The sequence below is a fragment of the Heterocephalus glaber genome, unplaced genomic scaffold (genome assembly GCF_053883595.1).
Source record: "Heterocephalus glaber isolate CG9 unplaced genomic scaffold, H.glaber_assembly_v1.0 deba00001004, whole genome shotgun sequence".
NCBI lineage: Eukaryota > Metazoa > Chordata > Mammalia > Rodentia > Bathyergidae > Heterocephalus > Heterocephalus glaber.
Genome location: NW_028258179.1, coordinates 4,930,863 through 4,946,248, shown reverse-complemented (window position 1 = coordinate 4,946,248; position 15,386 = coordinate 4,930,863). Strand labels below are relative to the sequence as shown.

The window sequence follows — 15,386 nt, the reverse complement described above, 5'->3', positions numbered from 1 at the left end:
TCAAGACTCTGGTTGTGAGTTAAAACTAAAATTCCTGGGATGAGGATTTAGCTCAGTGGCACAGTGCGTGCCTGGCAAGTACAAGGTCCTGAGTTCAATACCCAGTCCAAAAAAAAATTCCAGTCTTAACCCAAGTTGTTCATATGTCAAGCTGGTCATAACCTGAGGGTCCATTGTACATATTTCTCAGCTAGCTTCCTGCCAAGCGATCCTCAGCCCCAGGGACCAGTAGGCCCCAGATTCCTAGCTACTTCTTTTGTTTCCCTCTTGCCCCACAAAGAAGGCCTGTTGCCCAAAGTATGGCTCCCAAACCAGCAGGAGTCAGTATTGCATGGCTACTTGCTAGAAATGCGCGATTTGGAGCACTACTAAATAAGAGTCTGTATTTTATCCGTCCCCAGGTGAATCATCTGCAAGTTAAAGACAAGCCAGGCCTACGGACCGGCATCCTCACACACATCTTCCTCGAAGACGGCAAACCGTGGCTCCGCACTTTGTACACCTCCCCCCTGAGAACCATCTCCTCTCCAGGCTCCTGAACACTAAGCAGCAGCCCACTCAGCCCCTCTAGTTTCCTTGCCCACCTGTCCAGAAACCACAGGCCCACACCCTCCCACCCAGGACAGAGACTGCCAGGCCTGACAAGACGCCTGGCCACCAGCCCACTGGAGGCAGCCTCGGAGGCTGGGGGCTCCCACTGACTACAAGCTGTTGGTTGGCCCTTCCAAGTCAGAGCTGTTCAACACAGAGCTCCAATACCACACCTGAGGCCAGCACCCCACACCCAAGATTCAGGGACCCCAACTATTTTCCTGTTGCTTTGAAAGACACCTCAATCTGGCCCTTGGAGGAAGACACTGACTGCACCAGCCCAGAGGCCCTCTGCGTGTCAAGGAGCTGGCTGCTGACAGGAAGGGAGCTTCTCCACCACAGAAGAAGGCAGAAAATCCCTGCCTCGGCCCTCTTGGGATAAGCTCCTCCTCCTGTTTCTGGGACAGACTGTGCTGAGCATACCCCCTCCTGCCTAAGGCCTGAAGGCCAGGTGCCTCCCTGCCGTAAACCTCCTCTTGCCAGCCGAACAACACAGGTCTCAAAGAGCAAGCAAGGGACATCAAAAAGCCCTCTGGATTCAAGCAGGTCACTATGAGAGCCCAAGCTTGCTGGACTTCTGCCTCCTACGTGCTCCAATTTCATCCACCTTTTCCAGGGCCTAGTGCTGCTGGAAGCTGCCATCAGGGCCCATGCCCCCACAGCATGGGGCACACGGCTCTCTGCACCTGGCCTTCTCCCCACACAGATGCTGGTGACCCAAATGTATATCTCTAGCTTCCATCTCGCCTTAGAACTGTGGGCTCGCTAGTGCAAATGCCTTCATTTCTTCAGTTTCCAGTAATTTCTTTACAGTGTTATTAAGGTAAAGCTAACATACCCTAAGATATAAATAGTTAACATATACAGAAATGGTAAGTCTTGATATCCAGACACAAGTCTGAAACAGCGAGCACATTCATTGCTCACAAACGTTTCCTGGGGCCCCGTGGGATCTGTCTCTCCTGCTCACACCCAGGCAACCACTGATCTGCTGTTTGGTACTGCTAATTAGTTTGCATTTCTGCAGTTTTATATAAATGGAATTATACCAAGAGTATTCTTTTTTCCTGGCTTCTTTTTACCCACCCATAGTATTTTAAGAGTTACTCACATTGTAACATGTGTGAATCATTCATTTTTTTTTAAACTGCTGAGTTGTATCCCACTGAATGGATACACCAAAATTGGTTTATAAATTCACATGCTGATGTAGATTTGAATTACTTCCACTCTGGGGCTATTACAAATAAAGCTAACATGAACATTCCTGTATAAGACTTTGTGTGTGTAATCCCAGGACTCAGGAGGCTGAGATAGGAGGATCACAAGCTCAAGGCCAGCCTGGGCAACTCAGCAAGATCTTGTCTCAAAAAATTTTTAAAAATTAAACCAAGAGGGGCCGGGGATTTAGCTCAGTGGTTCTGCTGCCTGCCTCGCAAGAGCAAGGTCCCAAGTTCAATCCCGGATACCAAAAAAAAGAAAAAGTAAAACAAGAGTTGGGGATGCAGCTCAGGACAGCATTTGCCTAGTATGCATGAAACACTGGATCCAATCCCCAGTACCATACCAAAAAAAGGCTTTATACAAACAAATGCTTTCATTTTACTAAGGTAAATACCCAAGAATAGAATAGGGAAGCCACATGTTCGGTGTATGCCTAATGTTTTAAGAAACTGCCAAACTGTTTTCCAAATGACTGTACCATTTTTTCTACCAGTACAGTATCCTTCTCCCACTGAGTTACCTTAGCACCTTTGTAGCAAATCAATTAATCATAGTGCCTTGGCCTATTTCTGGATTCTCTACTCTGTTCCACTGATCTGTGTGGATCTACTTTAGTGCTAACACCACACAGTCCTGATTACACGAGATTTAACCTTAAGTCTTGAAATCGAGCACTGCTACATCTTCCAAGTTTGTTCTTCGTTTTAGCTCTTCTAGATTCTTTACATGAGCATATAAATCTTAACATCAGTTAAGTCAAGCATGGTGGTGCAAGCCTGTAATCCCAGCACTCTGGGAAGCTGAGGCAGGAAGCTCACAAGTTCAAGCCCAGCCTGGACAACTCAATGACTTGGCAAGACCCTGTCTTGGTAAAAATTTTTAAAAGGCCTAGGGATGCAGTTCAGTGAGCATGTTAATTTCTAATAAGTAAACTGCTGGGGCGGGGGGTGCACTAAATCTACAGATCAATTTAAGTAGAACTGGCATCTTAACAATATTGACTCTTTTCATTGATGAATATATTTCTCATCATTTACTGAATTCTTATTTAACATCTCGGAAATGTTTTATAGATTAAGTGTACATGTCTTACATATTTTTGTCGTTTATTCCTATTTTTTTTTTTTGGTACCGGGGCTGGAACTTGGGTCCTCACGCTTGTGCAGCAGGCAGCGAAACCACTGAGCTAAATCTGCAGCCCAAGTATTTTATATTTTTGATCCTGTTATAAATGGTACTTTAAAATTTTTTAAATTTCCACTTCATTGCTAGTATAAAGTACAAATAATGTTTGTAATATCAGCCTTATGTCCTGCTAATCACTTATTAGTTCTAGCAGCTTTTTCACTCTTTGTTTCTTTATGTTTCTTTGGAGTTTCTACTAGGCAATTAAATAGTCTGAAAATTAAAAGCTTTAATTCCTTCTTTCCAATCTGGATGCTTTTTTTTTCCTATTGCCTTTATTATACTGGCTAGAATCTCCAGTACAACGTTAAATAAAAAGTATAAGGAAGGGGATAAAAGACAAAAAGGGACATTTTTACCTCATTCTAAATATTAGAGGGGTGAGGTCTTTCACCATTACGGGTGATGCTGGCTCTAAGCATCTCCTACATATTCTCTATCAAGTTGAGGTCTGATCTCTGGCCCTAGCTTGCTTACGAGAGTTTTTGTCTTGAATTGTTGTGGAACATATTTTCTGCATCTACTGAAATGATAACATTTGACTGAAATGTAAATTTAGTCCATTAAGATGATGCATTACAAGAACTGATTTCCAAATATTAACCCAACACCGTATTCCTGGGTAAGCACACCTGCTCATGTTAAATTATCCTTTTTATATGTTGCTGGATTCTATTTGCTAATATTTGTTTTTGAACTGTTGGTATTGCAGCAATGCTAGCCTCATAGAATGAGTTAAAAATGTTTCCATCTCGCACATTCTCCTAAGGTGGTGTTTGTGAGAAACCAGGATTTTGTCTTCCTTAAATATTTAGAATTCACCAGTAAGAGAAGTCACATAGGCTTCCATATTTTCTCATTAACAGATCTAAAAAGAAAACAAAATTACAAGGAGGCAAAACTAGTAACTTACAATAAAGCATCCTATTCCTCACTATTCTCCGTTTCAATTAATGACATCTTACCATTTTGCATAAACCCAAATCTTTTAACTGCTGGCCCCAATTCCACATTTTTACTCACCCAACTAATGAAATTCATCTTCAATTCCTATTGCTTCTCTTTTCAAAATACATCCCTATTTCTCTCCATCTTCCTAACTGGCTGTCCCAGTGTGCAACTGTCTCCGCTGAGACCATTCTCCAAACAGCAGCCGGGGTTATATTTGGCTCAATAAAATCATTTCCCTCCCTGGCTCAAAATTCTCATCTGCTTTAGCTTCCTCTACCTGTAGATATTAAGTATAAAACAGAAAAGCAACAAGCTGTGTCTGTGAAGCCTGAAGGTACTGGTGGTGGAAATGCTACCTATTTCCTCACAGCACTTACCTAGTTTCAGGGACCTAGGAATCCATTAAAATTAGGCATCTCAGGAAGAAACACAACTTTGTTGCATTGAGTTCCAAATAAGGTACTGCCTTTTGTCCAGGAAGCGAAGTCCCACAGCAGAAGCTAGAAGGGCAAATCCCAAAGCTGTCCTAGACCTCAACGACAACAAACACCTTCACCCGCAACCTAGCCCCAAGACTTGATCAGTTACCCACCTCATCTTCTTAGGCTTCCTGCCCAAAGCTAAAGCAATCCTGACAATACCAGGAAAGGCTACCCTTCCTTGCCTTATCAACAAAGTGGGTAGGGCCCAAGGGCAAGTAGTGCAACACATTTACTTATTTCTGTCCGTTTACTTTAACTATCTCCTGCCTGAAGCCAAGGGCAGGAAGGATACCAGGCAACTCGGCCTTGCTCTGCCAAGCACCCTCTTCCTTTATGCATCCACTTCCGCCAGTGCTCTGCCAAATGCTGTCCCTTCCTACTTCTTACCAGCCACCAAGTCATTGTGAACCTGCTGTGGGCTGCTCTAGAGCCACTGCCATGACCTGGGCCCCTGTCCCCTCCAAAACTCATGCTGGAACTTAATCCCAAAGGTCATCTGTTAATGGTATTTGCAAGTGGGGCTCTTGGGAGTCAATCAGGATTAGATAAAGTAATGAAGATGAAGCCCCCATGATTGCATTAGTGGCTTTATAAAAAGAAGAGAGACCTGGGGTGGTGGCATATACCTGTAATCCCAGGACTCTGGAGGCTGAGGCAGGAGGATCACAAATTTGAGCACAGCCTGGGCAACTCAGCAACTTATCAAGACCCTGTCTCAAAATAAAATTAACAAAGGGCTGGGGATGTAGCTCAGTGCAAAGGTCCTGGGTTCAATCCCCAGACTACCAAAAAAAAAAAAAAAAAGACTGGAATAAGAAAGTTTGCTCTATCTCACCATGTGATCCCTGAGCCACCTTGGGACTCTGCTGCATCCCTACCAGCAAGAACCCTCACTAGATGCAGCCCCTCAACACTGGACGGCTCAGCCTCCAGAACTGTAGGGAATAAACTTCTTTTCTTCATAAATGACCCTGTCTGTGGTATTCAGTTATAGCAACAGAAAGCAGACTAAGACACTCACCCAACTTACTAACCACTCTTCTCTCTTCTCCGTTCTAACATTCTCAGTCCTTAAATCAAAGGGGAAGCCCCTATCTTTCTTGCCTTTTCTTCAGGTCTTGTCCATTAAAATGCTACCTCTTCACCCCTGAATGACCTCTAGGAATGCTTCCTTTGATTCCACCTGGCTCGAATCTGCTCCTCTGGACAACACTGTGATGCTAAGAGATGCTTTTCATAAACAGGAAGTGGTCTAAGTCAACCTATGCTCACAGAACCTGGAGCCAAACCTTAGCTGTGCCTTCCAGGAACCCAGGGAGGGGGTGACACCCACAGCTGGTAGGGGTGGGAGAGAGGATGTGGGGCTCCATTGGGAAAATTCACTCTCATATCAAACCCTGTACTTCACAGCACTGATTAGAATTGTAACTAAATTTGTCTCAGTGTGATTATTATGTTTCACCCTCACTGTACTCTCCACTAGACTGTCAGCTCCAAGAGACAACAATTGAGTCTATCCAATTGTTACTAAAATCCCTGCTTTCTATGAGTACCAGGCACACAGTGTAATCAATTACTTTAGCCCTAGAAGATAAAAAAGAATTTAATGCACTCCTGAACAAAGTTCTGAGACAAAACGGTATTCCTCACATTCCATCTTTTCTGGAAAAGCTAATGATAAGACTGAACATTTCTTTTTTTTTTTCTTTTTTTGGTACCAGGGATCGAACTCGGGTCCTTGAGCTTGAGCAGCAGGCGGTGAAACCACTGAGCTAAATCCTCGACAGAATGAACATTTCTTGAGGGCCACCATTTTAAGATTTTAGGCCCTACTCCATGTTTTTGGGTTTTTTTTGTTTGTTTGTTTGTTTTTTGTGGTACTGGGGATGGAACTTGGGACCTTGCGCTTTTGAGGTAGGCAGCTGAACCACTGAGCTAAATCCCTGGCCCTACTGTATGATTTTTACAAGTAATTTCATTGACTGCTCTTGACAAACTTATAAAGTAGGTACTAAAATTACCCCCACTTTACAAATGAGGCCTCTGAGGCAGAGAGGTTGTACAATCACCAAAGGTCACACAGATGAATGCCAGAGATGAGATCCAAACCCACAAGGCCTTGCCCCACAGCTGACACTACGAGTCACTGCTCTGTACCGTCCCTCACTGAAGACACCAAACTCCTGTGGACCAAAGAACTGAGCCAAACAGAACAAATAAAGTAAAGACAAATTCACACTCAGATGTGCAAGCCACCAGTTCCACGTCCCATTCAAAGACACTAAATATTCCAGCGTCAGACCTTTATTGTTACTTAAAACAATAGTCAAAACTAAAACCATAAGACAAAATTTTTTTTAATTTAAAAAACTAACACCAGGGACTGGGGATTTAGCTCAGTGGTTCTACTGCCTGACTCGCAAGCACAAGGACCCGACTTCGATCCCTGGTACCAAAAAAAACACAAAAACTAAAACCAGGGCTGGGGACTTAGCTCAGTGGTTCCAGCACCTGCATCACAAGTGCAAGGTCCCAAGTTCAATCCTCGGTACTCAAAAAAAAAACTAAAACCATATCTTCCTTTTCAATTGACACAGATTGAAACTGAAACCCAGAATATCCTCATATTTAAAAACATTTTCTTGTGCCACTAAATCTCATTTTATAAAAATTCAGACTATTTTTATCTGCCAAGGGAAGCCCAGTCACCAAACTAGGCCCAATGGCACTTGAGGTGTACTGCTGTGGTTTTCTAGTATAGACAGCAGAAGTGTGTGGAGAAAGCCACCATCCCCATGGCTTCATTTCTCCACAGTTTGAAGTACAGGGCTTAGGGAAATAACATGCATCAAGTCTGACTGGGCTCTACTCAAAAGAAACCCAGAAACCAATGCAAGGCATGTGACAGGGTAGACAGACGGGACAGGAAGCGAGAACCACTCAAATTGTCGATCAGATGTCTGCCCAGCAGACTGCCTCTCAGCAGCCTCTTTGGAAGCAACCCCCAATTTTCACCATGGTGCCACAGGGGCCGGAGACTCCCCCATTTATGCTGCCTAGTTAGTACACCATAGAATACAAAAGGCCCTAAGAAGAATATAATTAGAAAAGGAAAATTTAACTCACCTTCCACTGCTCCTCAGGAAGTAGTTTTACCACCACCAGATCCCCATTTAAGGCTCTATTACGAGCAACAACCCCGTCAATAAAAATGTCTCGATCACCATCCTACGTTGGAGAGAGAAATAAAGGCATAGTCAGCTTTCCAAGGCCTGGAACCAAAACTTAGTTGGTTGAAAATTTTCGCACTCTGCAATCTGTCTACTGCCTTACCAAGAATATTAGTACACAGCCACATACATATCCAAAGGAACTGAATCTCTTGGGAACAAAAAGAAATGGTAATGAGCACCCACGAGCAGACTAGTAGAACGTGGGAACTCACCAAATACACAACGGATCTGCTAGAGTCAGGGCTAAAGCAAAATACTGTCATAACTGAAATGGGAAAGGACTTAGATATTCTTAGGTTATCCTTTTTGCTTTTAAGTAAAAGAAAGCATGCTGATACCATTTTTATACTGCATGGAATTTTTTGGAAAGTATCAAGGAAGGGTAAAAATAGAAGATAGGCAAGACAACAAAAAACAAGCAATATATGTCCCAGTAATCCCCCAGGTAAAGTAACAGAAGGCAGGATTTGGGTTCTCTCAGAGGAAACTAGCAAAGGCATTCTGCCCATCAGGAAAGTGGTAAAGGAAACAAATTGTGGTTATTTCTATGGAGAGGAGGAGAAGGCAAAGAGAGAAGGATGGAGAAATAATACAAGATTCAGTTAATGTTCTCACATCCCACCTCTCTGACGGAGGAGCAAGGTGAGCACCAAGTGCAGCCCCTTCTGCCTCTTTCTCACATTTAGAAACAACCTGCTCTGAGCAGGGGGCCAACCACAGAAGCAGCACCTCTCCCCCAACAGGCGAGGTCTCCTGATAAGCTGAAGTGCTCTGCCAAAGCCAAAAGAGAAGCCACCTTTAGGGCTTGGGTCCCAGGAGAAAATGAAACAGTTTCAAAAAGCTTCATCATCACACATAAACTCTTATCACTATTTTCTTCCAGAAGGTCAGACTACAGGCATCTTTTCAGAAGGCAGAAGTCCAATGTTAGTCTTTTTATGGGAAGTGACAGCAAAAGGGTCCAGAAAGTTTTCCAACAGAGACCCTCAATAGGGAGATTTAACACTCAAAGGACTGAAAGTGATTACTAGGAAATTCTAGAGTTAAAACTGGCACTCCAGGGCCGGGGATTTAGATCAGTGGTTCTGTCACCTGCCTCGCAAGCGCAAGGACCCAAGTTCAATTCCCGGTACCAAAAAAAAACACAAAAACTGGCACTCCAAAGTTACCAACTGCAGGTGGGTGCAGACTTTCAGCATTTTTCATAGTTTACAGTTATAAATAGTTAGTGATCTTTTAGAACAACTTTTTGTTCAGTCTCATATCTAGCTACAGGTTGGCAGCTGTAGCTGGCAACTCCCCTTGGACCTGAGGAACAGCTACCATGTTTGACACAGAATCACTGCAGCGGACCTCCAGATGAGCTTCCCAGAGAAGTAGGAGAGGAGCAAACAGTGACCAGCTGAGTGTGGGCCGCCACCACCAACAGCCACCTTCTGCCCTGTGGCCTGCTCTGGACTGGAGAGAACTGTGTGAGGTCAATCTAACCCAACCTCGTGTGTCAAGCGTGGACAACGAAATCCTCTTCACAAGCAGCTACTGCATGGCTTGGTTCTCAGAGGTTCAAGTGTTAGGATGACGGCCTCGTCACCTTCCTCTCCTAAGAAACCAAGGAAAGGGGGCCAGGGATTTGGCTCAGTGGTTCTGCCGCCTGCCTCGAAAGCGCAAGGTCCCGAGTTCAATCCCCGGTACCAAAACAAAAGAAATCAAGGAAACCCGGGCTGAGCTGAACCTCAGCCACCACTCAGACCTCTAGGTATTCCATCACCACAGCTCTTCTGGATTCATTCAGAAGCCTATCCATTTTGCCAAATCTCTTATTTTCAAGATACTAAACTTGGGGACTGCTCAATATTTAAGTTTAAATCATCCCTCTAAAGTAGGAGTGGAAGGGAGGAGGAAGAGGAGGAAGGGGGAAGGGAAGGGGAGGGAACATCCACAGGGGAAATACAAAGGGATCTGGGGGTGATCTAAATAGTGAGAAGGAGGGTGCGTGAGGACAAGCTAAGTATTCCACGACGGCCGAGCATCCTCCAGCGAGGCAATAGCTCCGTTCGCACGAGAAATAAAGACACGACAAGATGCACAGGAAAATTACAAAGCTTCTTAGACCAAAAAATTGGAATAGAGACTGCGCTGAAAAAAATAAAATAAAAATAAAACAAAATAAAATCCCCCTGCTCTGTAAGTAACCCTAATAAACTCATGTACTGGCAAAAATAAAATAAAATAAACAGGCTTTTCCATCTGGTCCATTTCTTCTTTTTATCCCTTTCTCAAACAGGATAAAAAGGCATCTTAATAATGTAATTTTATCTTGGCTGTCTTCAAAGTCATACAGTTTTATTCTCACACTGTATTTTACCTTTTTTTGTTTGTCTTAAGAAAATACAAATCAGTTTTCTACCCATAAAAATTGAACCTAAGTCAACTTCCCTCCAAATTATTATTTTATTTTATAGATAGATAGATATTGATATATATTGTGCAAATTATTATTTTATACCTCATGATCAATTCACTATTTTTAGCCTACTGCCTTAGGAATAAACCTAAATAATTTAATAAAATCTTTTTTTCCCCTCTCTACACACCTTGGAATTTTGAAGTGTGAGAAACATTAACCAATATTTAATCTATCTCTTCATTCTGCAAATAAATCTTTTTATTTCCTACTGTCATAGCAGAGGCCACATCTTCTTTAATATCAATTTCTGTCTTTATTCTCCCTGCTTAATCAAAGTGCAGGTAACATTCAGGCCCTTGTTCTGACATCCTCCCACCTAGACTACCTATGAGCATTTTTCCAGTCCACACAAGTTCATATTTGACATGGACATCAGCTACATCTACTCAGCCACTGATGGTTGTGGGTTCTATCTGCATATGATTTACTCCCTCTGTTATTTTTCTCTTCAATTGCTTTCTATAATGCCTCTGGAAACTGAAAATGATCAAAAGAAGAATGCAGGATTGTTCCAGTGTCCAAAACCAGAGTATTGATAATCACTTGCAATTGTGCCTCGACAGAAACTTTTATAGCCTTTTTTTTTTTTTTCAGTACCAGGGATGGAACTTGGAACCTTGTGCTTATGAGGCAGGCAGCAGCACCACTGAGCTAAATCTCCGGCCCTTTTACAGCCTAGTCTTTTTTTTTCTATTTTTTTGGAACCAGGGATCAAACTCAAGACCTTGCGCTTGTGAGGCAGGCAGCGGCACCACTAAACTAAATCCCCGGCCATTACAGCCTATTCTTAATGACCTAGATGAGTTATTTAGTAGGGTAGAGATAATATCACTACTCCACTAGGGACAAGATAAAAGGCTAAAAGACCCATAGAAATAAGCCAGTCCTCACATCACAACTGTCTAAAAATTTCTAAATAAGATATGCCTGGGGCCAGGGATTTAGCTCAGTGGTTCCGCCACCTGCCTCACAAGCGCAAGGTCCAGAGTTCGAACCCCGGTACCAAAAAAAAACCAAAAAAAACGACATGCCTGGAATACAATTTAGAGTAGAAGAACAACTGTGAGCTTCTGAAGTATCACTAACTTTTGCTTTTGCTTCCCAGCTTTCCTTTAACAAGTCAGATTAAACCTTGGAGATACATCACTTGCAAAGTAGAGTACATTCATTTAACTTGCAGGAACCTAACCCAGCCCCACACCCTTCTCTATCAGGCAAGGAATTCTCAGATCCAAACTCCCATTCTCTCCTGGAGTAATCAGCCCCAAGCCTACTGGCAGCACCTAAAGGACTGGTGTTTCTAAGGGGTATGGGGAGAATTTAGACACATGCGCAAGATGCCCACGTATGTGCATGCCAGAGCCTTCATTCATAGCAAGGGAGCCTCAAGAGGACAGGGAGCAAGGCTTTCAGAGGGAAAAGGCCAGGCCAGAGGCATCCTCTCCACGTCTCAGCATGGTACACAAGGAATCTGAAAATTCTACATGTCAACAACACAGGTCCACAGAGGCATACTTGGCAAGGGATACACTTTGTTATAAGTATTTTTTACTTTGCAGTTTGTTAGTGCAATTTGTAACTTTTCAATATTTGATGTAAGGTATGTGTGCCTCCTTCTATACTCCTGTCCTAGGTGCTGACCTAATTGGGACTTAACTTCAGAAACGTCAAGACTGTGCACCTAGGGAAGAGAGAAGGCTAGCAGTACAGTTTTAAATGCTGTTGGCCCCCCTGTCACACAAATCAGTGAGCATAAACTTCAATGTACAAAAAAGGTGAGGTTTGAAATCTGCTCACTTCACAGCTGACTCTTGGGACAGACTCCTTACTGTACTGAGTGTAACTCAAAATCCATGTTTTTCACACACAAAGTCTCCTAATATATCAAGCCCCTCCAACTGGTGAAAGCCTTTCTAACATGGAGAAAACAGTGGTGGCGCGGGACTTCTGAGAGATGGCTTCTCTATCTCCAACACATGCCTTCCTAAGACACGCTCATGGGTAGTTTTATAATTCCACTGCATGATCTTCACCTCTTTCTTGAGCAAACTGAAGTCTAATACCCTCATAAACTGCACTTCCCTGTATGACAGAATTGCTCCTGCAGCTAAGTCACCACCTCAGAGCTGACCCTCAATTCCACAACTCAAGTTATGGCGTGAGGACATATACTATGTTCTGTCATGGGAACACAGTGTGACTCAGAGAGAATAACGTGTCATGTTGGTGGTGCTTTCTTTTTTCTTGTTTTTTTGGGTTGTTTTTTTTTTGCGGGGGGCGGGGGGATTGGTGGTGCTTTCCATATAATCCAATGAGTAAGACCTGAACTTGGATGCAAAGGAGACTCCTTGGCTTCTGGAAGGCAAGGGGAAAAGGCACTAAGAAGAGAACAAGAATGGGTCTTAAAGTTGTTATAATAACAACAACAATAGTATCACCTATGAAATAGAAGATTGGACTTAACACTCGCATCAAACTTGTCATTTCACATATGAAACACACTAATGAATGAGATATTCCATTTACTCATGTGTAAGCAGAAGTTCACCCCTACAGTCTCTACCTCTATGAAAACTCTGTAATTCTATAGTTGTCCTTACAGCATCTTGGACAAGTTAAGCCAGAAACTGAAAAACATTGCTCTTCCAGCTTCCCACAGTCAAGCCTACCCAAAGACCTGCTGCTAACTACATGTCAGTGTGAACTTGCTCTAACTGGAGAAGGCCTCTTAAAATGGGTCATAAGTGTAAGAAAGAGGCCATAGCCACCTACCAGCCCATCACCCGCATGAAAGTGAAGTGAGAAACTTCAACCAAAAAAAAGTATCACGCATTATTTTTGGACAAATGTTCAAATTAGATCATGCAGTAGATCGAAAGTAGATAGCATACTGGTCTAGGAAAGATTAACTTAAATCAGTGGAAAAAACCATAAATCCTTTTAAGCTATAAACCAAGGGTGTCCAATTACACAAGCTGGCGGGTAGTCTGCCTGGGTCCAGCCGGCACTCTCATCTGCTGTGAGATTTTAATACTGGCAGAAAGGGTGGTGAACCAAAGGCAAATTTTGTTTATTTAAATCTGAAACAAATCTTTGCCCATCCTCAATTTTGTTTTACTACTCTATTTTTCAATCAGGATATATGATTTCAGTTTCAGAGCACATCTAAAAAATCCAATGTGACATTAAGTTTATTATAAAGTTATTGAACTTACCGGGGAAGGGATGAAGGCTTCATGAAACTTCTTTGGATTAATTCTTAGTACACCCTTTAAAACAAAAAATAAAATCTCTGAGAATCTAACTAGCTGTATATTTACGATTTTTCCATATGCATGTTACTCTCCAATAAAAAGTTATTTAGACAATTTGATGTAGAAAATAAGTTAGACATATGAGAAATATTCATTAAATGCTTTATTGTGCGTGTAACACCAGGTTCCACTGAAACTCAACACTGGGACAGGCACCTTGGTGTGAACACACCAGGGTGAGAAGCAACAGGGCGAGTACAGAGTGGGAAAGTGACAACTATATGCTGGTCTTCACATTTAAACCCTCGCTTTAAGAACGGGTTACCTGGGCATTCGGTCTCACTACATAATAATCTTTTCTAGTCTCCCAGTCCCAAGATCTTTGCAAAATTGCTTATTTCTGTGGCAATTTTCAGTGATACACATTGATTTCCAACCTGCAACTTAAGGAATTGGATGGATACATTGTACTCTGGCCCCTCTGCAGAGCTGAATGAGTCAATAATTCAAAATGGTCCATAACCAGCTCTTAATACAAAAGAGAACACTGGCTCCAACAGCCAGGCCACCCAGTCTGCCTTTGACTTCATGTTATTCCAGCCCCAAATCAGGGTCTGCTTCTATTTACGCACCGGGTGCACGTGGGAGTAGTCTTCAAGAGCAGTGCAGGGTTTCAAGCCTTTGCAGGAAGCTGTAACCCTCCCAGGCTCCAGCTGCTCTTGCAGGCCACTGAACACATGGACGGGAGCAGACATTTTCCTAACAGCCAGACTCAAAGGATAACTTGAGAACGTGTTTTAAATAACCTCTCCTCCTAAAGCAAATGACTCAAAGACACAGAATTAACAAAATAGGTGAAGACACAAAATTAAGCAGAAGAGGGCCAGGGATTTAGCTCAGTGGCACCACGCCTCCCTGGCAAGCGCAAGGTCCTGAGTTCAATCCCCAGTACCAGGGAAAAAAATTAAGCAGAAGATAATTTCATTCTTTCACCAGTGTGCCATGTGTAAATTACAAACGCCCATTGCAAATACAGTGCTGCAAGTGATCATCCAGAACTTATTTACTGTCAAGTACTGGCTATGGCCAAAGACCCCAGACAGACAAGGTCAGAAATAGAACGGTAACCACTTGGTCCTTGTGCAGAACGCTGTCAGGGGAGGGTACAGCTACTGGGACAGGCTTCAGAGAGGGCGCCTGACCTGGTCCTTGGGGAACAGCAAAACCTGCAGGTAAATCCAAAGGGAAGAAGAGCAGAAGTGGGCGAGGCCACCACTCTGCACAAGGCTGGCAAGGCAGGCAGCAGAGATGGCCAGCGCAGCCCTGAGGCCTCCATGTGGAGGCTGAAGTGGGTTCACTTCTACAACAGCTGCAGCTTCTTGGGAAAGAGGAAAGCCTTACATTTATCATAAATATTCATCCACTCATCAAGAATTTGCTGATGACTAGGATGACAGGTGCCGTTCTCAGTGGTGGGGACACAGCGGAGAGGAACAGACAGTCTCTAACGTCACAGGGCTCAGGCTAGGGAGGGGAGGAGACCCCAAACACACGCAAGTAGTCACTGAAATAACATTTGTCACAATTTCACTCTCCGTTTCCAGGCAGTTCTTTCTAGTCTCTTTTTTTTTCCTTTTTTAGTTCCTATTCTCCCATCATGCCTTCCAATTCAGTGAATGGTTAGCACATAAAAAGTATTGAGATAAAAATGCTCCTGCAGCCAGGGATTTAGCTCAGTTGGTCCGCTGCCTGCCTCGCAAGCGCAAGGTCTCAAGTTCGATCCCCAGTACAAAAAAAAAAAAAAAATGCTCCTGCTTTGAATTGCATTTAATTATAGGGTATTCAGAAGCCAATCCTGGGCCCAAGCAGCCCAATCCTCTTCCAGGTTCTAAAAGAAAAGACATTCAAAGGATGTTAAAGATTTTATTCTTGATTCTCTATCCCAAGCTTCACGAAAGTACAGAAGCCTTGTCCCAGAATAGCATTTGTAAATCTGACA

At 43.1% G+C, this 15,386-nt stretch overlaps 1 protein-coding gene across 6 annotated transcripts in view; it reads right to left on the bottom strand.

Moving 5' to 3' along the window:
- The window catches only part of Dis3l2 (DIS3 like 3'-5' exoribonuclease 2), a 262,451-nt gene that overhangs the window by 240,191 nt on the left and 6,874 nt on the right, over positions 1-15,386 (bottom strand). For all 6 annotated transcript variants that reach the window (XM_087209292.1, XM_087209293.1, XM_021247080.2 and 3 more), the window contains exons 3-4: positions 13,349-13,402; positions 7,560-7,661 (exon numbers count right to left, since the gene is read on the bottom strand). In XM_087209292.1, coding sequence (XP_087065418.1) covers positions 7,560-7,661; positions 13,349-13,402 — 156 coding nt within the window. The remainder of the gene's footprint in view (positions 1-7,559; positions 7,662-13,348; positions 13,403-15,386) is intronic.